The 24,910-nt window shown below is 40.1% G+C and overlaps 1 protein-coding gene across 1 annotated transcript in view; it reads right to left on the reverse strand.

Moving 5' to 3' along the window:
- The window catches only part of LOC108092013 (protein split ends), a 33,679-nt gene extending 10,912 nt beyond the window's left edge, over window positions 1-22,767 (reverse strand). The window contains 1 exon segment of the mRNA XM_043209087.1: window positions 20,493-22,767. Coding sequence (XP_043065022.1) covers window positions 20,493-21,167 — 675 coding nt within the window. The 5' untranslated portion in view covers window positions 21,168-22,767.
- Between the last annotated feature and the right edge of the window lie 2,143 nt (window positions 22,768-24,910).

The following is a 24,910-nucleotide window of genomic DNA, read 5'->3' on the forward strand; positions in this document are numbered from 1 at the left end:
ACATCAAAGGGCGACTCATAAATGCAAACAACACACACTTTGTATTTATGTAACTCCGCTGCTCCGTATGACGTTCGCTCGTAAAGTTTCTTTCCAATGACAAAACGATCTATTCTTATTTGTCTTGCGAAACTGCTGTAATCCAAAGTGGACAAATAACCCAGAAAAGCCACACAATTGAAAGATTAGTTCAAGATAAGCGTCGTTTCAGCTAGAGAGAAATAATGATTCGATTCCGAGCACCAATGCAATCCCCATTGCCCCGAGGTTCGATTTGTCTTGGCCTGGTGTCTGTAGTACGTTTTGTACGTTTTATTCGATTCGTTTCGCCACCCCCTCCCCCTTCTACCCCCTCCCCCACTTTTCCCTTTCGTTCAGTTCAAACAGTTTTGGCACAAACAATTGTAGGAACTGTTTGCCCTTTCTCTTCCTAGTTTCTCCGCCCAATCGAAGAGGCAAGGGTAAGACAAAAGAAACCATCCAACACGCCATGGAAATTGAGTTAATTTGCACTCAATGTGCAAACCGATTACTGGACTGGCTAAGAAAAACCAAATGCCAAAAGAAATATAAATTAAAACAACAAGCAGCGGACAAACTAGATGGAAAAAAAAGGCCAAAGCTCAAAAATCGAAACAACAAATACCCTTTCAAGACTTTCTCTTCGCTTCGAATAAACAATTGAAAGCCAATTTTAGTTATCACCACCTGATTTTATTTATAATAGCTTATCGAGCAGTATACGTATAATTTAAGATACGTGACCGTGATCTCATGAACATTACTTTTGAAAGTAAAGTAATGACGATTGAAAACATTTTAGTTTACAGTTGTAAATTATTAAATTGAAAACGTAAGAAATGCAATTTACTTTGCATAAAGTGGTTCCGGTATTTAATTTTAGTTAACAACAAGCGTTCATCGAACACGCAAGGCATCTTCAACAAAAAAAAAAAACACAGGAAGCGTGTTAATTTTAATTTTATTGTTTGTGGGTGTTCACATGAATATTGACATTTGATTTGAAGTAGGAAAACACTATCGGATGAATGAGTCACAATGGTATTTTCTGGACGATTAAAGCCCTTTTTAAAAGATGAAATATCATCGGATAGTGTAACAAAATCGCAATAATCGAAACGGCAATTTACGGGAAATCCAATATGGTTGCAGCAACCAGATTGCTGCACTGAATTGATGACGCCGCCGGATGGCGAATCGCGCGATTGCCGGATGGCCACTGGCCTCTGCCGGTTGAAAGAGCAAAAAAAAAAAGCCAGCAAAAAAAAAAACAAGAAATTTAATAACCGTAAACTGTTGCAAGAAAGCCGTAGTCATAAATATGGTCGAAAGGAGCGAGTGAGAGGGATTGAGTGTGAGAGTGCGATAATAAATCGCTGCGATGCAAACATAAATTTACATTTTTGATGATGATAATTCCAGCAGCAGTAGCAGCAAAAGAACACAACTCGAACCACCCTCGCAAAGTGTTGCAAATTAAAATCCAAATCCGTAAGTCAACAAGACAAATTTCCACCCAAGGAGCCACCAGCAAGCAAGCCAGCCAGCCAGCCACTCAATGTTTAACTAATTAAGAGATGAGCCCCGGTTTCGTAGTGCGATGTTAATCCTGTTCTACATGGCTGGAAGGAAGTGGTGTGGAATGGCGAAATGGTTAGCTTAGCTTTGCTTCTGGGATGGTTAGCTGGTTAGATGGTTAGCTGGTGGAATGGTTAACTGGTGCGATGGTGCTATGGTGGCTGGGCCCTTCAACTGGAACAGCGACTCTAATGTGGCCATAAAGAGCCACAGCAGCTGACAGCGCAGACAACCAGCGATTGTAATCAACGCATGCACTCAGGATAATATTTTCCTTAATTTCGGTAAAAAAAAAAAAAAAAAAGAAAACGCCTTCGCAATTCACTATGATGATGACAACATACACAAATCAAATAAAGATACAGATATCACACAAAAGGGGGAGGGTGACGTAGTTATTGTGTGTGGAAAGGAAAATGCATTAAAAATCAGGAAGTTGATTGTCAATCTAAGACCAATCATTTTGTAAATTGATAGCCCCGAGTTAAATGGCCTGTAATATCATACATTCGATGGCTGGGAGGCAGGCAGCTCTAGCTCTAACGAGGTTCAATTTCCAGGCCGGGTCGCAATTTATTTTCTTGGTTAAGCCCAATTTCGCTACGTCTAGTTTAGGGCTAAACGTTGACATTGAATTAAATATAAAGGCTAATACCCACTATGTGGCACAATGCCGCCGACGGTTTATCGGCACGACAAATTGAGTAAGCAACCCCTATTAATTTTGTTTTCTTTGCAATTATATAGCCATACATTCCTTACATGTTGCTGCTGCTTAAAGAAAAATTTTCCACACAACGCGCGACTGAGTTCTCTGATTTTGACATTCTGCAATTTAGTGTAGTGTATTATTTCATGTTTTAAATGTAATTTGGCGTGCTTCGTGGATAAATTGCTTTTATTTTTTTTTCTGTTTATTTTTTCTTCTTCCCATTTTTTTTTTGGTGAGTGTGAAGAGGGCGAAAGAGACCACAAGTCAGCCAGGACGGATACTTAATAAATCATACGCCCCATGGCAGCGGAAACAACAGAATTAGACAAGCCCCCCAACAACAACAACAACAACGACGAGAGGAGAGGAGTGAAGAGGAGGGAGGGGGGTGGGGGTGGAAAAAACAAGAGGGGCGGCAAAATGGTTAGCATTTTGCCAGCCAACCCGCTCCGGGGAATCCCGGCTTTTCCGAAGGGGAAGCACACAGTGAGCATCAGGGGCATCAGGAGCATCAGGAGGGGCAGGGGCAGGGTGAGAACTGAATGCGGCGACGAGTGTGAGAAGTGTTGCATTTTCGCACTTAAATCAAGCCACTTGTGGAACTCGAGAGTTGGCATTTTCAGCATTCGGCTTAATTGCAGTGGACAATGTACAGAAAAATTAAACAGCTAAACAGGCGACACAGCAAAAAAGGATGCCGAGTGCGAAATTCCCGCCGCCATACAGCCAGCACACAACGCACTGAACGCTGGAACACTGGGCACCGAACACTGGGCACTGAGCACTGGAGCACTGAGTGGTATAAATCTGCCAGCCAGCCAGTGTGTATTGTGCTAATAGGCGGAGCAACAAAAGCCACAAAAGTGGGGGGGAAAACCCGATATAGCGATACAAACCAGGCCACCAACGGGACTCCAACATGAACGATGGCGGGCTTAATGCGGGAAAGCGGGAAAAGCGGTGGGGCATAAAACGCTGGAAACAGACGCAAAGAGTGACCGGCATATCGATTAAGTGGGGCCCCGAAAATGAAAAAAAAAAAAAATAGAAAATCGAAACAATGGACCTCCAAGTGATCTATTTTAAAAATGGGAATTCGAACGACTGTTGCGCTGTTGTGCCTCCAATAAAATCACAGAATAGTTTAAATTCATCCATCATGCATGCGAGTCTATATGTATAATCGACCGTGAACTAATTCCGAGCAGATTTATATCTGAAATTCGTTAAGCACAGAATACAGAATGCCATATCTTAATTACCCACACTGAACTAGATCTATAAAACTTGGAAACAAAACAAAACAAAACAGAACAGAATGAAGAACAGTCTTTTTGAGGCAGTAAACAAAGTATTCTGTGAACAGATTCTCGCGAAAAAAGCAAACAATGAGTAAAGTTCCTTTGAGTAAACAAAAGATAGGAGTGGAAAATTATCATTATGCGGGCGGATTCTTTACTTAGCGATTTAGATTCTTAATTGTTTCGGGCCTCAAAAAAAAAGACTTCTATTTGAGTGGGAAAAACACAGCTTACATGTATGCAGAAACTTTTAGGTTTGAGGGTGTTCTTCTTTATAAGAAATCGAGGTCTTATCTAATTTTGCAGAGGCCGATTCTCCGTTGCTTCAATTGCAACACTTCCTCGAAAGATCAGCAATTCATATGAGCCAGCAATTTATTTCTTCTTCGCTTTGTATCACCCACAACCAAAGGTCAATCTGCTTTCCTTTTCTCCAGATATTTTCTTTTGTCTCGAAATGGAAGTGAAGCGAAAAAACAAAACGGAAACTCGGATCCATTCCATACAATACTCACTTCTTTGTAATCAGAATGTATGGAGCGTATTTTCTTTTCAAAACGTTGTTATTGTTCCAAAATTGTGTTGCAGTTCGGGATACCTTTATTTATTTTCGTATTATTTGTTTATTTTTACGCTCCTTTAACTTTCAGGCAGTTGAACAAAATGTTTTCGATTGTTTACTTGTTAAGATGTTTTTTCTTCGCCTGTCGCTCACATGTCATATTTTTTTTTTTGAAAGCCTCGTTTTGCATATTTTATAATTTTTTCTTTCTTTTTTTTTTTTTGAATTTTGAATGTCGACTTGAATTTAATAAGATTTATCACGAAGCACAACTTATTCAGTTACCGCCTTTTTTACGTATTTCTGATTACACATTAAAAATAAGTCGCATTTAGCAAAACGATTAAGATTGTATAGGTTTCATTTGTTGAAGCTGATAAAATTAAATACTAATAGCTCTGTTTTCACTTTCAAAATATTTTTATAGATGTTTTGTTAGTAAAACTTTATCACTTCCTTTTTCAGTATTTTATCAGCAACAAACTATTTGGTTTTTACTGTGAATTTATTTTCCTGGTTTTCATCACTCTGGCAAATTTTTCGAATTCTTCGCCTCAGATTTGCCAAATATTTCACTATTTTCTGTTGCACGACATTTCGTGGTTACAACGCCGCCCAACGAGAAGATCTCCCTGGTGTTTTATTTATAAATTTCTGTGTTTTTCCTCGTTCTTGCTCACTTTGTTAGTTTTTTGCGTTAGAGGTTTTCCTTTTTTCCGTTCTCTTTTTTGGACTTTTTGATTTTGCGTGCTATTTTTTGAAAATCGCGTGAGTGCGTGCGGACGTGCGGACGGTTCTCGACCAGGATTCGTTTTGACCGGAACGAAAAGAGATACTGAGCGAGGAAGCTCCGGTTTTTGGATGTCGGAGCTGCTGCTGCACAGCACGGCACAAACCTTTCTAACTAATTTGATTGGAATATGCGCACAGGAGCTGCTACTGCTACTGCTACTGCTGGTCCTGTTTGCCTGCTGCTGGTCTGTTTGGTCCGCCGGATCCGGCGGGTATGTCAGTGGGGGATTAGCATCCCCGTACGCAGATCCCCGTGGATCTCACCCAGGATTCAGGATTCCCCTTTGCACGGGGCGCACCGCCGCCTGCTGCCTGTCGGTTGTTGGTTTCGTATCGTTTGGTTTGGTTTGGGTTGCTGCTCTTTGGTTGGCTGATTGTTTCTGGCGCTCCCGTCGACGTCTACTTGTTGTTCATGTTGTTCTTATTATTATTGCTGTTGTTGTTCGTGTTATTGTTGTTGCTGCTCTTTTGGTGGCTGCAAAATGTCAAAAGCGGTGAAAAATGAAGCCCTCCGCTTTTGATGTTGTCCTCCTGGTTGATTCCAAGTCCTTTTTGGCCAGGAACAGAACCAGGACCACCGCCACTGCCGCCGTCACCCCACTTGGTATTAATTTTTCATTGGCGTGTGTCCCGGACAGATGGAAGGACTGGCAGGACGGAGGATAAACGGGCAGGATGGGCAGGCCACGGGGATAAATCCATAAAACAATTTGAGAAATTAAACAATCAAAAGGCGTTAAGTGTTGCTGACTTTTGCTCGAGGGTTGATTACTCCCCTCATTACTCTGCGGATGTGGATGCGGATGTTGAGCCGGGCTGCTGGTGTTGCTTATTGCGACCAGCTGGTCGTTCTGGCCTTATTTGCGTAGTTGATTACTTCGGGCAGCACAACATGGGCAAAACAGCAGAAAAAAAAAAAAATAGCAACCAGTTGGGCTCTCTTGTCACACATCATAGCGGTTTTATGTGTTTATGTGCCTTCAACCTCACACGACCACTTAAATTCATATATAAATTTTTTTCTCATTCTCATTTTTTTTTTTTTTGCTCCGGGCGTGAAGCACATTTTATAAGCTTTTATAATACACTTGAGTGGTCCGGTCACTAGATTGCCGGAATCTCTTGCATTATTTTCGCTTTTGTGTGCAAGAGAATAAAAGAAATTTGCATACATGCGGAGTGACAAAAAGCGTTTGAATTCCTTGAAAGTAGGTTCAAATCAGGTGGCTTTTATATCGCTAAGGGCATAAACGGAAACTCACTTCAGGTGCACAATAAGTTATGTCAGCATAGCTAATTGGCTTTAAGCCAAACCGCACTTAATTTATGCATGGGAAATATATATGCCATAAACTAAGCTAAAAATCTCTGTCTGCAAATTCAATAACCAATGAAATAAATTATCGAACGCAGTATTTGCGTTGAGAAACCTTCGGAAACGAGCGACTCAAGTGCAAAAACCGGATTCCTAACCGAACAGAATCTTATGCAAATATGCACGACAGTTTCCAATTTAGTCAAACTAAACATCAAAGAAATATATGATTGTGTTCATACCAACAAGGTCTTCCGAAAGATAAACATATATATAGTATATGTCGCGTATTCTTCTATTTTCTGACTCAGTCCGATAATAATGGGCACCATCCCCGTGGTAACGTTAAAATATTCGAAAATTCACATATATTTTGAATTTATGCCACGTTGCTCGTATCAATCATTTCTTAATTATAGCCTTCTTGACACGTATATCACTTTTGTTTGTTTATTTATAGAAGTTTTTGTTTTGCCCGGCGCTCTCTTGAGAGAACCATTGTTGTGTTTTGTTTTTGGTTTGATTTGGTTTTGGTTTTTGGTTGCCTCTTTGCGCTGGTTTTCTAAATATATTATGAATTTGGCCGGGAGCCCAAATTAATTAAACAAATAAACCGGCAGACAGGGAGCAAAAAAAAATAAAAGAAGGAACGCACAGAAAAAAAGAGGATGCACACGCACTCATTAAGTTGGATTTTCTCGAAAAGCCATAAAGAGAAAATTGCAGGACCAAGGGGATGATGCACACATTATCCGCCCACTTTTTGCGGCCTGTCACCTGCAATTTGTGTTGCTTTCTAGGGGCTTAACGTTTTCGCAAAGGGACTCCCCATATGACAGCGCGGATTTGCCATTGTGTATATATGTATGTACGTATGCTTTTAGTGGCAGGCAGACAGCAAAAGGTTCCCCAGCAGCGAGAGACCTCGAAAACTACCCTAGAGCTGAAGAAAATTAAGTTAATTCGAGCGTAAGAGTGTTGGCAAAGATGTTATAATGCGAATAACACACAACCCAACCGAGAAAATCCCCTAATTTGTTTTCAAATTCCTTCGCAGCGCGCCGAAAAACCATTTAATTTAATTGTGTAAAAGTTTTTGTTTCGACCATTCCAGGCAGAAATGCGATAATGGTAATAAAATATTTAAATACGAATATATACGAATATACGAAAGTTCGAGAGTTTGTCACTTTTCAGTTAGTTAGTAAGCTTATTTTGGTTAGCCTCTCTCGGGGTATTATATCATTAAAATTTCAAAAGGGATATTTACATTTTACAGTGTGGAGCTACCGACCGGCCGGCTGGCTGTCTGATAAAGTTTGTATACAAAAACTTTACCTCTTTGGTTGGCTTTCTCCGCACAAGGAAACTGTATAGAATTGGCTGAATGAATGCTTTACGCTTTGATATTTTTAATCCAATTTAATGCGATAAACTAAACGCCAACGACATAACGTTGCATATTTTTCCTTTTGTAATTCATCAATGGCATGCTAAAATATCACTTTTAAGCTGTGCATGGGCATGGTATATATTTACCCAGTATCAGTCAGGAAAAATAAGCTATCATGCCACATTTCACACTATAAAAAACTAACAAATTACTCGTTAAGTACATTAATAGCCATTCGAACTGATTGTTTTGGTTGATTTACGTTTGCTTTTCAGGGAATTTTCACCTCCTCCTAATTAGCGATGTGCGAGAATCGAACGTAACGTGCTAAGGACCAACATTGACATAAGGCCAACTGTGTGACAAAGACCATTTTACACCTTTCTCGGTTGTCTTAACCCCGAAGACTCTCACAAGTCTCTCACATGGGCAGCTGTGCGAAAAATGCGCGAAAAAACCGCGCTAAAATGATGATTAAACACTTTGCATACCAAATGGCCCACATCCAAATAGCTGCGATTTCCCTCCCGTTGGTTTCGTTTCGCCTTTCGAAATGAATTTGTATTTTTAACCTTTGGTATTTCGGAATATTTGAAATAGAAGGCAGCTAGCCGTATCTTCTCTAGAATCTAGAAGGAGAAGGCCAAGGAAGCAGAAGAATCCCAAATAAACAATTATTCGAGGGGCGCGCCCACACAAAATGACCGAAACATTTTAAGAGCATGACGTCGCGTCATAAATCCAACAATTGCTCGCATTTTACGGCATTTCTCAGTTGTTTGGGGGAATGAGACAACATTTTCGAAACATTTCCGTTTGATTTGAAATTAGCGCGGTGTTCAGATTTTGAAAAAAAGATGCTATACTATCCAAAAAATGACAGACTTTTTAGCGGCTCGTGAAGAGCATAGTGAAAGTGTCTGGGACACTGAGTTTAAGTTTTGTATCGTATATAAATAAACCCAGCGATACATATAGAATTGGGGATCGAAAGGCAAACAGAATTAACAGCGAGAAGAAGGAGCAAGAGAATCGAGAGAATAAAGTCATCAAGTCAGATACACATCGGCATTCTCCTCCTTTTAACGTGTTTTTTTCTTTTTTTTTTTCTTAACAAGAAAAGGCTTCTTTTCTTGGAGGTTGCCCGGTTGCTTTTCTGGTTGAATACAGAATAAACTCGGAATCGGCAATGACCTTAGCACGAGTTTTGTTTCTGTTTGCTGTAGTTTTATTCTTTTTTTTTTCTTTTTTGTGGGAGGAGTGTTTTGCTGTGGACAAGCATATTTTATGGTCTGGAATTAAGCGAAACGATGACGCCGCGGAATCCACGACGCGATGTTGGTAACGTCATTAGCATTATGGAGATGAGTTTAAGAGCATTCTGTTTTATTTTTATTTCTGATTTCTTGGTTTGTTGGCTGTCCAAGTGAGTTCTTCATCATCATCATCATCGTCGTCTTTGTAGTTGTCGTTGTCGTTGTCGTGATCGTCTTCATTGATTCACAAGTTTTGACCGTTAGCAGACAACCCACTGATCGTGTTGACATGGCTTTCATGCTGCTTGACCAGTTGCGAGTTCAATAAACCACCAACTTAGTTGCTCTTGTCAGTCCAAAAGTTTTCGGTGGAAAAGAAGAAATTCAAGAGAGGCATATAGACAGAAGGAGAGAAAGAAAAATATTTCGTTTTCATAAAATCATTAACATCGCAGTTCTTCGGCATTACTTTCTCCATGGGACGATCCCCATTGCCAGCCATTGTTTTCCTTTTCTCCTTGCCGATCGCTGTGGAAATTATAACACTCTGGCTGCCGTGAAGTTTTGTGCCACACGAAACCCATTAAAACTTGTATGCAAACAGAGATATCCATCAGTTTACTGTTTTCGGTTTTTTTTTTATTTTTCGCTCCGCCCAAAAAGTGGCTGTAAATTGAAAACAGCTGCTCGCCGTTTGGTTTTATGGCCAGCAGTACACTGAGCAGGAAGTCTGAGATCAACGCGCCGCTAATAAAGTTATAAACCTGCCGAGCAGAAATTGTCTTTTGGCGAGCAGCTTACCAAAGCGGAACTATGTCTTTTTCTTAGTTTATTAAATCACAAAGCCAGCCAAGCCTGGCCTAAACTGACTTCCTTTCACTCCAGTCGCAGCCAAAACGAGTGTTTTTAGCCACGTTAATTGTTGCATTGTGCAATTTTCTTATCAACTTCATGACAGGAATCTAGCTCGTCGTCATACTCAACAAGCACGGTGTAAATTAATTTTGTTGGCCTGATCTTCATCTGTTTGCGGTTTTCGGTTCCATTCACTGACCAGAAATATTCTGTATTTTGTTCCACTTATTCGTCGCTCTTTTCTTAGCACAACAATTACCAACAATTTTAAAAGGTCTAAATGACTAAATGAGAGCAAACAAAACTGACACTTTATCTAAATTATGACAATGTTTGTTCTGTATTTAGTATGATATTCCCTGATCTTTACTCGTTAATCTGAGGTCTCAAGTAATATCACAGTCACGTTGTACGCGTTAACTTTAAAAATTAGAATGAATTCGATTTGATCGCGATATCTGTCCAGCCCTAAATTAAATTAAATGAAGTGGAACTGATTGGACCCTTAAGCCGAACAACTAACTAATCGTATTCATTGACTCCCAATAAGTAACTAAATTAATGATAGATTCCACCACCAAATTAAAAAGGTGGGCACTTCACTTAGCCAAACATTTATTCCACCACTTTTTCGGCCACCATTGATTTTCCACTCGGCAATCACATACTGATTAGCAATTGACATGTTGCCCATAAAAAAGAGATTACCACCAGAGAAGAAAAACGTGATCCAAAGTGAATGTGAAGTGGAAATTGTTGAACCATAAGAAGCACTTGAAGGGAGAATACCCTCCCTCCTCCACCTCCTCCTCCTCTCTGCAATGCTTTTCCCGGGGATCCGCCCATGTAATCCAAAAGCGAAGGGGCAAGCGGGGAAGTGATGGGAAGTGGATGGGAAGTGGGTAGTGGTTGAGTGGTGCGGGCGGGCAATGCGAAATGCGAATGCGGATTCGGATGCGGAGTAACCGCAGTTGAACACACAACGCTTCCGCATCAGTGAAGCCCCCAAAACGCACAATTGCACTTCTTTTGTGGGCCTCGAAATGGGAGAGACTCATCGTTCGGTGGTCCGGGATTCGGGATTCGAGAGTTGGGAGCTGGGAGCTCCGGACACCAGACGGAAACAGTCTACAATGCGGCTTACATTTTCTGGCACGAATCTTAAATCAGATTACCGTACAACAATAAATGCCACCGAAAAATGGAATTCAATTCGCAACTCGCACTTTGCTATCACGCCATCGTCATCGCTTATAAATGCGGCTTAAAATTTATTCCCGCAGAGACAACGAGGCACGCATAATATTATGCAAAAATCCATGGGATAAGAATTTATTTGCCTAATGGAAGTGCCGGAAATTGGATCTCTTTCATATACATATACAGCTTTTAGTAATTAGAAGTATCATTGTTTTTTTCCCAAGTGCACAGTAATAACATTATATTTTGTTCTTAATTTTATTACGATTCGAATAAATAAGAATAAATTTATAAATTCCAAGGAATTTTTGCGACATTCTTTTTGAAATGTGATAAAACATGGAAGTCCACAAAGGAAGTGTATTTTGTGCATAAGATAACCAATATAAAGCAGTAAAAATGTGTACACATTATACAATGCGCCATTTGTTGGCACAACAAAATAATCCAGCAGTGCAAATCGATATAGTTTGAGAAATACACCATAAAACAATTAACTGGATTACAAAATTCGAATGCGAAAATGCAATTTCTGTACAATCGTATACAATTTTAGCGGGAAATTAAAGGCTAAGGAAAAATGGGAGCAAGCACATGCAATTGGCCAATTAAACTGCCGTAAAACTTGCCGAAAAAAAAAACATAGAGGTTTCTAATTTCAATTAACCGATGTGGTGTTGTTACCGGCATGTTATGTAATTAGCCACCTTTATTTTGGCCTTTGCCTCCAGCTGTTTTAGTGAGGTCACTCGAATCGGGGGAGTGAGTTGTTGGACGTCTGATTTTTATATGCCTGGCCATAACAAATTAATTAAGATTATGGCAATGTTAACGGTTCGCTGAGACGTAGTACATTGGATTAGGCCGCTCAGTTAGTGGGTTTCACTATATACACACACAGTACATAGTATAATCTTAGTGCAATTTCTCTTTTGCAGACATTGGTGAGATCAGCGGGTGTCATTAATCGAGGGTAATTACAATCTCCCAGTGGGTGGAATTTGAACCTCAACCCATTGTTCAGCCTTTCCCGTGCCGAATTAATAAAAAGAAAATCGCCAAACAGTCGGCCCTGATAATAATTCACTTTGTGCTTTCCCACTTTAATTCAAACATAAACAAGCGGAGCAAATCCAGATATAGTGGCGGAAATGTGAGTAGTTATACTATTATGAACGGAAGGCGGTTGCAAACAAACAGAAAAAAAAATCCACTATTACTTTGAGCTCTTCGCGGTGGCAAATGAAAAGTAAAAGTCAAACAGAGCGCAGAAAATGCAAAAAGAAAAAAAAAACAGAAGAAGAAAATGTAAAAAAAAAAAAAAAAAAAAAGTCCGCCAAACTATGGCAACAAAAATTTCAAAGTTACGTACACAATACGAACAAAGTAAACGTGTAGCTTGTAAACCGGCTAAAAACCAGCCACAACAAAGATGAAAAATAAAAAACCATCATTATAGAGGGGAGGTAAAATACACACACACACACACACAAACGCACACACAGCGAATTGGGGAAACCGATATGGAAGGTGTGTCGAATTCGGAATGCCCTGGCAACAAATTGATTGAGTTGTAAATCCAAGAAACACCACTATAACTGTTTCAAACGCCCTACTACCACTTTAATCGTGTTAATGAATTGGCCAAATCTTTAATCGACATACATACTTCACCAAAAACGAACAAAAAAAGAAACAAAATCGTTCAAGTTAACCTTCGGAACTCGAGTAAATAGAGCAGATATTCAGTCGAGTGGAACTTGTGTGCTGGTTTATTATCTCGGGAGTAAAATAAAATTAAAAAAAAAAAAAAAAAAAAAAAAAGAAAAAAAGCCAAAGTCATACGCAGACTTCCTGCAAAGTTCAATATTATCAAGAGGGCATTGAGTTATTTACATGCTGCGTGCGCAAATGAAACCCCCTTAAAATGATCCCTTGGCGAATATAAGCTGGCAAGTAAGTTGGTTATGCATTTTCCAGTTGATTGATCCCCGAGTGCATTTCCGCCACTTGAGAAACAATGACCTCTCTTAAAAAATAAGCCGAAATCAATGGGAAATTCAATTACACACAAACCCCAATTTCCTAAGGAACCGACAACGACAACCAACCAACCAACAAAAGTGCATGGAAATTTCCGGAAATCGGCCTCGAGTCAAAGAGAATCGGCGGGTCGAGAGCTTAGCAAGCAGCGGGTTACTTGGCCAATTCAAGTCGAAGAAAACCCGCTGCGCGATCCGGAATCCGGATCCGAACTTAGCAATGGCCAATGGCCCAGCAATAGCAGCGCCCGCAATTCACAACAGCAGACCAAGAGACCAAACACTTTCAGACCGAAACAGCAACAGAAACAGAAACAGCAGTAGAATCAGCAATAGAAACAGCAAACAGCAAACAGAAACTAAACAGAAACTAAATAGAAACAGAAACAGAAACTGAATCAAAAAATCGAGGCAGAAAATGCCAGCGAGCGAATAAGTGAACGGACAGGCCAACGACATAGAAGTAGTAGTCACCACGTGGGAAACTAATTCATTCAGCGGCGGAAAGGTACCGCTGAACACACAGCGTACACTGAACGGAATTACAAAGCATTTCATACCGATTTCACAATCACCGAAGGCAGGCAAGTCAACTCATTCAGAAGCGAAACATTTAATATTTGAATGAATGGAGCGGAATTAAATGTGTGACTTCTGGAAGTCCTTAAGTGTAATTAAAACCTCCCTTAGCTTCTTATCGCAACTTTCGGGGGGTTGCACAATGTTTTAAAGTAAACGAAAATCACTGAGTTGTAGTCGCGGGATTAAGTGAAAGAAAACCCGCGATGAAGAAATAATCCCAATGACGCCAGAGGAACGTTTTTAACTTTGTCGCCGACTTTCTCCTTTAGCGTCTTCGTCTTCTTCCTACATGTATATATATATATATATATAAATCCAGCTGCTTGTGTTTTTTATTGCTATATGCAGGGGACCATTAAAATCTGCATGAAATTATTGTTCGAGTGTAAGAAACAAAGAAATACAAATACCTAAGCCCGTTGCATTTTATGACTCGGCAACAATTACGACAAGTCAAAAAGAAAAATCCAAACGAAAATGCCCTGCTGACGACAAAATGCTTTGGGCGCCAGGTTCGATATGGATCGCTGGATGGAAGGGGGTTAGGTGGCGGGGTGGTAATCATACCGTGGAAAATGGGTTAATAAAATAATATTTTATGAACTCTACGCGCCCGCATTACTCGAAATTCTGCAGCAAAAGTAACAAAAACAAAACGGCTGCAAAAGCAAAAGCAACGGCTACTTATTGCAAAATAATACTGTGCGAAAATCCAAAAGTAATAATGAAAACAGGGTTGGGATTTACGGGGAGACGTTCGCCCCGACCAACAACTGATGTTTGTTTAGAATTTAAAACCCGGCACCGTAGGCTTTTAACACCAGAAACCGGCAATCAAAGGTGAGCGACAGGAGGGAAAACAAAGCCCCGGCAAATCGAATTCCAATCGAAAAGCGGGAAAGTGGGAAAGCGAGGGTGATGGTCGGTGGGTCGGTCGGTCGGTCGGCCACTGTGAGTCCGGCAAATAGCAAGAATAAATAAAAATGCACGTCTGCATGCGGTACGCTTCATTCCGTCTCGTTTCATTTAGGGTTTGTGGCTTTGACATTCCAGAAACCCAAGCCCGGAGAACCCGAATTCTGGAGAGGATGAGGAGGAGAAGGAGGAGTAGGGGTTAAGGGGTGATGGTGTTACGGGGGGCGGGGGCGTGGTGCGAACCGTGGAGAATGTGGCAGGCAGGCGGCAGGCAAGCAGGCAGATTTCATTGGAGGCCACCACGTACCTGGGCCATCGCTCAGCCACACTCAACGCACTGCCATAAATATAATAAAAACTCCCCCGACCATCACGGATATTTATCAAGGAAACAGCACTTGGGATCAGATCAGCAGCACAGCAGCACAATTGTTCCGATTGAGTGCGAGTGTGTGTGTGAATGGTGGGTGTGCGTGTGTGTTTACACTTCTGCCACCTAATTGAACCGTTCAAAATTTCTTTATGAAAACAGATCTAAACAACCCCCTGATAAATGCTACGCTTTGTATTCCTTTTGTCCAGCACACCACCCCCACTTTATAGTTTCCCAGGACGTGATTTCCATTGTTATTCGTTTTGATTAATTGAACCAGTGCCCAAATACAAAAAGTTCATTGACTAAAGGTTCCCATTTGGTGCGTGTCACTTGGGTGTGCTGTGTGTTATGTGCGGTGTGTGTTGATTGGTAATTTGTTGGGGGGAAAACCTTGTTAGTGATAAGCCCCCGCAGTCCAATAATCAAATCGGTCGACGACAATGATCGTTTCGAAATTGGTATTTACCGATCTGAGATTGGCAGTAACTTAGTCATGATAATTGGACACGTAATAAGCAGGTCGGTTCACTTAGACGTAACAGAAATGAATTTACAATAAACAATCAGCCATAAGAACCAACGCCATAACGCCTGCATCAAATCAAATCAAATATTGCATAAAAGCGGATATCCATTGATATCCATATATGCATTATTTAAAGCGAACGCTAATTACCCCAGATAAAAGTATGATCATGAATTTAATTACAACTTATGAAAGAGAAATGACCTTTGAAACGGAATGTTTTAAATCGAATTAGCCGCGATTAGTGCCCCCGTCCCTGTCATTGCTTTAATTGACTATCTCGCGATCGTTCGTCTAAAACATTTAAATAGTCGACATAGACGACGTCGTTTTTGCTAGTTCCTCAAAAGAGGTCAGGCACATGAAATACTATATAGTGTATATGTGACGCAAGGGAATATATTGTTTTGTTTAGTTTTGTTTTGATTTGATTTCATCTCAATCGATTGGCTGCCACGCTTGTTTTATTTTGTTTGATGGCTTGTTAATTTATACGACACGTTACGAGCCCCAATTCAAATGCGGTAGCGGATTGGTATTCATATTTAATAAGGTGGCAACTGACTAACTGACTTACTGACTGACTGAACGAATGACTAACTGGCTGGGCTAAAGAGTCCAATAAAATTGCAACAAATACAATGTTGCCAAATCCTAGTTTACAAACTGGGTCTCTGCTGGCGAAAAACCAGCAGACAGACCGACAGACAGACATATAAATAACTTTCATAATTGGTTGGCCATACGAAATGAAATAAAATAAACAAACACCCTCAAACCTCGCTGCAAAATCGTATTTGTTTTCCGTTTATTTTTCGTCATACATTGGAAGCTTGTTTATATGGTTGTCAAGTCAACAGAATGTTTAGAGAAGTAGATAAGGTGGCCACAGCCGAATACACAAAGCTAATCTGCTGCCCCACAATTTTAAACTTGAACCACATGGCGATACGAAAAGTACCCTCTCGCCATTCATTTTCGTTCGAAGATTACAAAAAAATATAAAAAATGAAGAGGCAAACAAAAAGAAATCATTTAATTCAAGGAGAAACTTTCACCGCCGCCGAGTGGGAAATATGTATACTTATAGGCCCGTCTGCTGGGTAATTAAATTTAAATGTTTTCTGTCTCTTGCTTCTCATCGCATTTATCTCCAAGATCGCCGGGAAGGATCAGTTTTTTGAGAAACTACTTTTTACACCTCTCGCTCACAGTGGCCTTCTCCGATTCCTGATTTCGGGGAATTGTTACCGACCCTGGCACATAAATAAGCTCGAGCTTTACGTTTTAGTCGCTGTCGAATGATATGCGTGTAATCATCATCAACGTCAATTGAAGGTGCTTTTAAATGGCCGGAGACAATCGGTCGGAAATGCGATGATATAAATGATAATAATACTGTTCACTTCATTAAATAATGATAAGGTTAACCGTATTGATAAAGGCCTGCATGATGACTTATGTCATCGTCAAGTATGCATATATGCACTTAGTTAAGGTAACCGATAGATAGATAGATAGTTCTATCTAATTGCCTCTGTCCATAGATAATCTACACACTTTCTGATTGATTGCCCTGTATTTTTAACGGCATTGTATACAAATATACGAGTATATTATATATATCATGTGTTGTTCGGTTTATATGGGTGTCGTAAAAGCCGGGTAATTGCCTGGCGGCCTAATGAGAGATTTGTCCGGCAATTAATCCGACTGGTGGCTTAATCGCTGGCCCCTGTCACGACTCCATTGATGATTAAGACTTGTGCGAGGAGCAAAGAGTAAGTGCCAGGCCAGGCCATGAATGCGGCGACTAACGAACGAGAGTGAACTTTTTATGGGCGTCTCAGTTGCAAAAGAAAGTTTGCCATGCAAAAAACGAAAGTCTTTCGCTTTGTTTAGCCTTTCAATTGGCAGGCAAAGCTGGAGTCCCGGAAGCCGCCTCAAAAATTATCATACTACACTCTCGGTGTTTACACTCAAGAAATTCTTTTGTGAAGCGGCTCTCTCAATTAAAAGCAAATCAAGAAAGCAATTTAAATGCAAGATCATAAATCCGCTTTTTTGTGGCGTGCCAACGTTCCATATCGTTAAGATTTTTTTTACACACTACCTGTTTTTGTTTTTGTTTTGTTTACCGGGTTTATTTTGTATGTAACCTTATTACGTGTTATTCTTGCACTTTCATAATGCCAGCCAAAAAAAAAGGGTCATTAAGATATATTCAGAAGACGCCGCCCCCAAGCCCTCAAGTACGCATTTGAATTCTTAACTCCAACCGAAATCTGGTTTATCATTTCGCTTTGGGGAACAATAATGAATACACGGCTGAATAAATGTGTATGATTGCCGGTTAAATTGTATAATGAACGGAACGGAGCGGCGAGTTCGATTCCGATTCCGATTCCGATTCCTATTCCGAATCCGAGTTCGAGTTTCAGTTTTCAGTTTCAAGACGGCAGTGATTTAAGGTCAGAGTGTTTTTCATGCAACACCTTGAGAATCAACGGTCACCACCGCCGGCAACTATAGTAGTTCCCCCAGCGAATAGCACAACAACAACACCAGCAGCCAAACCAACTCAACACACACACAACACTCGACTCGGCCCCAAAGGCTCGAAAATAAAAAACCAGTTTCCCCATGCGACTTTTATTGGTAATGAGTAGGGGAGCAGAAAAAGCCGCATTGGAAGTCAGAGGTGCTGCTGCTGCTGCTGCTGCTGTTTGTTGTTGCTGTTTCTTGTTGTTGTTGTTGTTGTTGCTGTTTCGATACTTGGATTCTTGGCTTCTTGGCTGTGCACTGCTGACGGCTTGCCCCTCAATGGGCCAAAAGAAAAATAGCGGGTGCCGTATAATTGGCCAGAAAGTAACGTTGACGTTGGCCACTCTTGGCAATTAGAGCCACGCCGCCATTAAGCCAAGATTTTAGCCAAGTCCAGGTAGGAACTCCATCCCCAACCCCTTCCTTTTCCCTTTCCCTTCCCCTCTTTTAGGTGGCCCAGAAACAAAGGGCTCCACCCGGATTCGTTGAAGGTTTATGGGGCCCTGGAGCCGTGCACACATGCAAACTTGGCTTACAGCTTGGCAGTGTGGCACGCAATGTGGCATAAAGTGAGGAATAGCAAATAGGCAACAACAATATTTGCTGGACGAAGGAAACTAAATTAGTATAAACTCGGTATACCCTTAAAATATCAAATATCCAACGTGGTATCACTAATCTTTAGAGAAACACCACACAGAAACTGTTCGCATTCAGGTGAAGCAGCTAGCAGGTAGAGTTTGCAATCTGAAAAGCAAACAAATTGTTTGGCTTTTGATTAGGGCGGTATGAGCTCAGTCGGAGACGATAAAAAAAGGAAAAAAAAACAACAATTATACAGATTTTTTCAGTGATAAAAGAAGAAGAAACCATGATTTACCAACGATAAGAGCTGGTATAAATGAAATACAATGAAATATGGAATACGAGAATGTGACGATTTTTTCTCACAGCTTTCTCTTCACAAAATCAAGAAGGAGCTAATGAATGGAAAAAAGGAAGGCTGTATTTATACGTGACTCGCAGAATGCAATTCAAAACTCAATACTTTCTTTTATGAATGTTCCGATGACCTTTTTTGGGTAGGCAGGCAGTGATTATGAATCGCATTTCCATTCAGTCATAAAATTTGACAGTCGTTGAACAAAAAGGTCAGCCGGCGAGCAAAGTTCCGTTGTGACAACAACAAAATACGAGTTAGATGAATCAAATAAATAATTGGAACCAGCGCTATCTTAATGCAGCACTCATAAAACCCGAAAAATGAAGTGGAATTAGAGTCAATAAAATGAAAAACCGAAACGTGTTGGCGATAAGATAATGGATTATCTTCTGCCTTCTTTACGTATATAAATACCTCCATATACATATGTATATGTAATGGTCTGGATGGGGACTTTGCCTCTGCTCCAAAATTGATATTACCATATCGCCGGGTAGCAAATTGCATGGGGAAACGTTTAAAACCCTTCTGCGGCATTATAAATAAGGCCTTATTTATTTACTTTTGGCTGTTGCGAATGGCCAGACAATTTAATTTATTTGCCTGCATTAGGGAAAATAACATATGAGGGAGCCCAGAAGACAAAGGAGTAACAGAGGCATGTCAGTGTACTAAAGTACAGAGTACAACTATGTTCTTCCCATTCTTGGGATAGTGAGTCAGATGAGGGACTCGAAAATGTCTGGGGAATTTACACGCAAAAAAGTCAGGTTTGTAGACCAGCTAGCGAGGGAATAGAATAAATTTAATTAGTCGTAAGCACTAAACGTGTTTTTAATTATTGGTCTAAGAGGAATAGGTATTATTTAATCTTGTTGTTCTGAAAGCTCGTAATATAATCAAATTAACTAACCAAGAATTTGTACGAACGTAAGTCAAAAACAAACTGAGTTGGAAACATTCCATAGAATGAAAGACAAAATAAAATAAAACGCCTTACAAAATACTAACAAAATTATTATTCCAAGCCATAATCAAATACTAATGTAAAAGAATTTCAAATACATTTTAAGCATATTCAAACACAATCAAATAATAAAACCAGACTGCTATGAACGGAAGCTCTTGAACGACACATTGCCCAACCGACCGATGTCAAAGTTTTCAGAGATTTCACTGACATTTCCTATTAATAGAAGGAAATATTCATTTCCTATTTATAGAACTTTTGCATCAGGCTGCAGGGCAGGCTGCAAAAAGGGTAAACCACTTGATTGGTTCAACTTTGTGGCTACATGTGTGGCTTTTATTAGTTTATCTCATTGCGAGCCGGCTACTTAAATTATTTTCTTTTTTTTCCGAGTGCGTGTGCACGCGTGGTGTTCATAGGAATAAATCACATTAAAAATTAAAGACAACCCATAGAAACTTTCCGATATGCTCTGAAGAGGACTTGATTAGGTGGGTGGGTGGCTTGGTCTATAAGGACATGAGTGAGCATGTGAGCATGTAAGCATCTACTATATATGTATAAGTGTGTGTATGAGTGACTGAGTGAGTGAGTGAGCGTGTTACTTACATTGAGCATCCAAATGGTCATCTCCTCGAGGACAATGTCCATGCTGCTGTGAGTCCCACTGAGTGTGTAGTCGACGGCATTATCGCTGCTTCGCCCACGAGGATATTTGGGTGTGGTGTTTGGGTTGTTGCTGTTGCTGTTGTTGCTGCTGTTGGAGGTGGTGATGGTGGTGGTGGTGGTAAGTGTGGTGCGGCTCCTCATGGGAGTGGGTGTGGTCAGCAATGCGGACGATGTGGCTGCTACTGCTTCTGCTGCTGCTTCTTCTTCTGCTGCTGCTGGAGATGATGTTGCCATAGACCCGGGATTTACGGGATTTGCAGACAATGTTGATGTCCCTGGAGTTTCTGTCGCACATGTTTTTGCTGATGTTCCCGATGATTTGTTCGATGCTGATGATGATATTGTTGCTTGTGATGCTGCTCCTGCCACTGCCACTGATGTGTCGGCCAAAGTCGGTTGGCTTGCCTCGAATAAGCCGAGTAATTCCAAATCCCGTTTGCAACAGCAGCGGCATATGCGTGGCATTTCCAGTAAATCCTCATCGGCCGGCAGAGAAAGTTGCTCTTTGGATTGTGGAATTGCAGCTGCTGCTGGCGCAGTTGCACTGAATTTTTCCTTCACACCGACGCTCCTTGCGCCGGAAAAGCTGCCTCGTCTCCTTCGGTTAGAACTCATTCTGTGTTAGTTTCTTTTATTCGAATTTAGCGGTTATTTATAATTTTGTAATTAGCCCTTTTATAGCGGATTTTAGCGCCAGTTTTTCACACGAAACACCCACGAATTGTACTTTTGTTTATACGGTTAGCTTTTTTTTTTATTTCTTTTTGCTTTTGCTTTGCTTAGTTTTTTGTTGTTGTTTTTTTGCGCTCTCTAACGATGACGGTGCTTTCGATTTGACCACGAGTAGACGGCGGTGGAGACCTAAAAAACCAGAATGGGCCAGAAAGAGACATGAGAAACAGATCGGTTGAGAAACCTTTCGCCGCCTGAGACATGGTGCGTGAGTATGTGTGAGAGTTCGAGTGTTCGTGTGGGCCAGTTTCTTTTAGTAGGCCAACAAGAAACCGAATCAGAATATATAACTTGCCACCAAGCTCATTAGCGGTGGAAAAACAAACGCCGTTCGTTCGGACTTTAGTTTTTCTTTCTGCTTTTCTGTTTTCAAAATCTACGCTAAACCCAGGAATTCGGTTTTTCTGTTTCGAAACTACACTAAACACAATCGAGACGCAAGTGAAGTTTTTGTTATTTAATTCTTTGATTTTGGCTTTTCTACTTTTCAGTTTTAAAACTTAAGACCGAACGTAACGATTTGATGTGAATTTGTTTTAACTTTTCTGGTGAACATTTGGTTTAAAACTTATAGGGCTTTTTTATCTGCTTTTAGTTTTTCTTATTCTGTTTCTATTTCGTTTTTAATGCGCCAAAAAAAATCACGAGGAATTCAAGATTTTAGTCTCTGAATGACTAAGGCATTGGATTTCTGATTTCGGAAAAAGTCTACACATGTTTCATATAGCATAAAAGTCTACACGCATTACAGCATTTCCACTATTTTTTTTGTTTTAGTTTTATTTTAGAAATCTACATCTCAGCAGGGGAATTTTCGCTCCGATATCGCGCTTCTATTTCCGTATTTCAGTCTTCGGAGCAAAGTCTACACTTTATCGTGTGGTGGAAAAGCTATAAACAGATTTTCCCCCACTTCCGTTATTCAGTTTTCGGTCAAAATTCTACAAGCACCCCGTACACCTGCCCTTGTGGAGCAAAAATAAACTCTGGCGAAATTTCTAGCCTTTCGGATCAACCGCTAGAAAAAAGCGATTTTAGTGGGTTTTTTCTGTTGTGTTTGGTTTTTTTGTTGTTGTTACAGCCGATGTGAGATTTTCTCGAAATGATCAAATTATTTTTGGCGGCGGCATTTGTGCTCACACACTTGCACAATCAGACGGACACACATACGCACGCACACATGTGTGGGGCCAGGAATTTAAATTGATGAATTAAATGCAGAAAAACGCACACATGCACCGGAATTAAGTACGCCGGCCAGATTTCCGTTACTTCTCCAATTGGCTTTGATTGCCGTTATTGCACGAAAAACAAAATGCGGCGCGATTCAATTTAAAAAACTTTGAGCTACGATTGCTGTATATCTTGTACGATTGAATATTTCGAATTCTTCGCGTAGCGCCAAACTCATAGTTTCTTGAGCGTTCTCTTTCTCGGGTGAACCGTCGCGTTTGAAATTTGAATCGAACAGAAACCGTTTTTCTGCGAGCAAACCACTTTTGTTCGAACGGCTGCACTTAACAGGCTCAAAGCAATCTGTTTATGTTAACTACATGCTCAATCTCTGTTAATCGCCCAAAATTAACAGAACGAGAGAGCCGGCAAGTGTATTGAAATAAAACCGCTTCTGTTAAATTCCTGAACGGCGACTACTGAATCTTAACATAAACATAACATTGCCTGTAAACAGCAACGCAGCGCCTCTGCTACTCTCTCCCTCTGCCGACGTCGACGTCAGCTGCACTGATAAACAAACGAAACTATACCGCAAGCAATCGTAATGACGTGTTAGCGCAGACTCAAACCGAGGTGGATTGCAGAATGTGAAATAAAGTTTCATGTTTTAAAATAAAACCTATCAATCAAAACTATATAATATTAAACATTTTTCTGGCTTTAAAAGCGAATAATATATTTTGTATAACGACAACGACCAACCAAGGATGATTTCACACATCCAACTTCTGCCATCAATTAAAAAAAATCGTTTCCTTTATGGAAGCCGCTCTCAAAAATTAATTATGGTAAATTCGTTATTGTCGCCGATTCCACTTGCAGGTCCCCAAACTGCCGTCAAATTTAATAAAAATGGACCCGCAAAGTTGTGCTTTATGTACGTTAATTAAGTTGTTTCTTAAGTGTGGTCCTTAAATTGAGTTGCTAAAATTACTCTCAAGGAGAAGAATGATTTTTCCCTTTTTAAATAACAAGGATAGTGAATTTTAAATAATGCGACAAATTATGAAGATGAAAAGTTACGTAAGTAACACCTAGTCTATTTTGATGATATTGCCAAAGAAAATTCTTGACACGTACAAAGTTGAAAAGGATGCTATTATCAAGTTTCCTCAGACGGCTTTTAACTTTTCGGCGCACTAGACGCGAATGGCTTTATCTCAATTACTTGAAACAATAAAACTAATTCATAAGTTCCTCGAAAGTTTTCCTAAAAGAACATTGCAGGATCAACCCCCAAAAAAAACAATGCTACATTTTCCTCACTCACAACAAAAACCAAACTAGTGTGCTTTAAATACAAAGCGATGTGCTCTGCATATTTATTGTTGCTAGAAACTGAATGTGTCATCTCAGCCAAGTCATTTGAAAACATATTAAAAGGTATACTCGTGTCATGGAAATGATTATGCACTTTAAAAATATATTACGTTGTTCTCCTCCCGCCTTTCCTTAAAAAGTGTACCCTTTTCTTTGTCAATTTCCGTTTAAAAAACGATTATTCTTAAAATGAGTTCTACATAAGGGAGACTACATTTTGTACTACAACCTTTGGTAAATAAACTAGATCTTAATATATCAAAGATTCAGTCAAGATAATCTAGCTTAATATAAAAATATAGTCCCTTCAGGTTGTAAAATTTTCCTAAACAGTCAGGATTTGCAATGTTTATTTAGCCAATAAATTCAGTTCAGTTTGTTTTCGCAAAGTGAATTTTTATCCATTGTTGCAAAGTAATTGTCCCTTTGTGCATGTAACCGAATCTTAATGGCAAAGAAAGCAAATAGAGGACTAATTGATTTATGGATATTTATTTTTCGCCATTAGCAAAGCAATTTACCTTAATATGGAATCATTGCCCGACGGCAGTCCTTGCCTGATTTAATTATCGGCACAGGCCCCATCATTATGGCAGAAATGTTGCGCATGACAGTTGCAAGTTGCAACATAATTCCATTGTTTCATTGCACACAATGCGAAAGTGCATTTAACCTAAAACGCTGCGATTTGCTGGAAATCGTATTAAAATAAGGAAACCGGAACTTGCCCACCAGACGAGATGCAATTCTTATTAAAAAATAAAAAAGGAAATAGTTTACTCTGAAAGGATACCCCTTGAAGCCAAGGACCTTGATAAAATTTCATTTTGACATATTAGAATGCGAATGAATAACATTTTTATGCTCGGAAAGGTAAGCTAGTTATTTTTAGCCCCAAAAACTAGGGGGAAAGGGCTGGCAGCTCCGGCAACTTTTGAAATGTCATGCAAGCGGGAAATGGGCGGTATTTACTCCGAGCGCAGACTCGAACCTTTGGAAAGAATTTCGAAAGGAATTCAAGTGCGGAGCGAAAGAGAGAGCACGTTGCGAGAGCATCAGCTGTTTTGCGA

This window comes from Drosophila ficusphila, unplaced genomic scaffold, assembly GCF_018152265.1.
Source record: "Drosophila ficusphila isolate 14025-0441.05 unplaced genomic scaffold, ASM1815226v1 contig_791, whole genome shotgun sequence".
NCBI lineage: Eukaryota > Metazoa > Arthropoda > Insecta > Diptera > Drosophilidae > Drosophila > Drosophila ficusphila.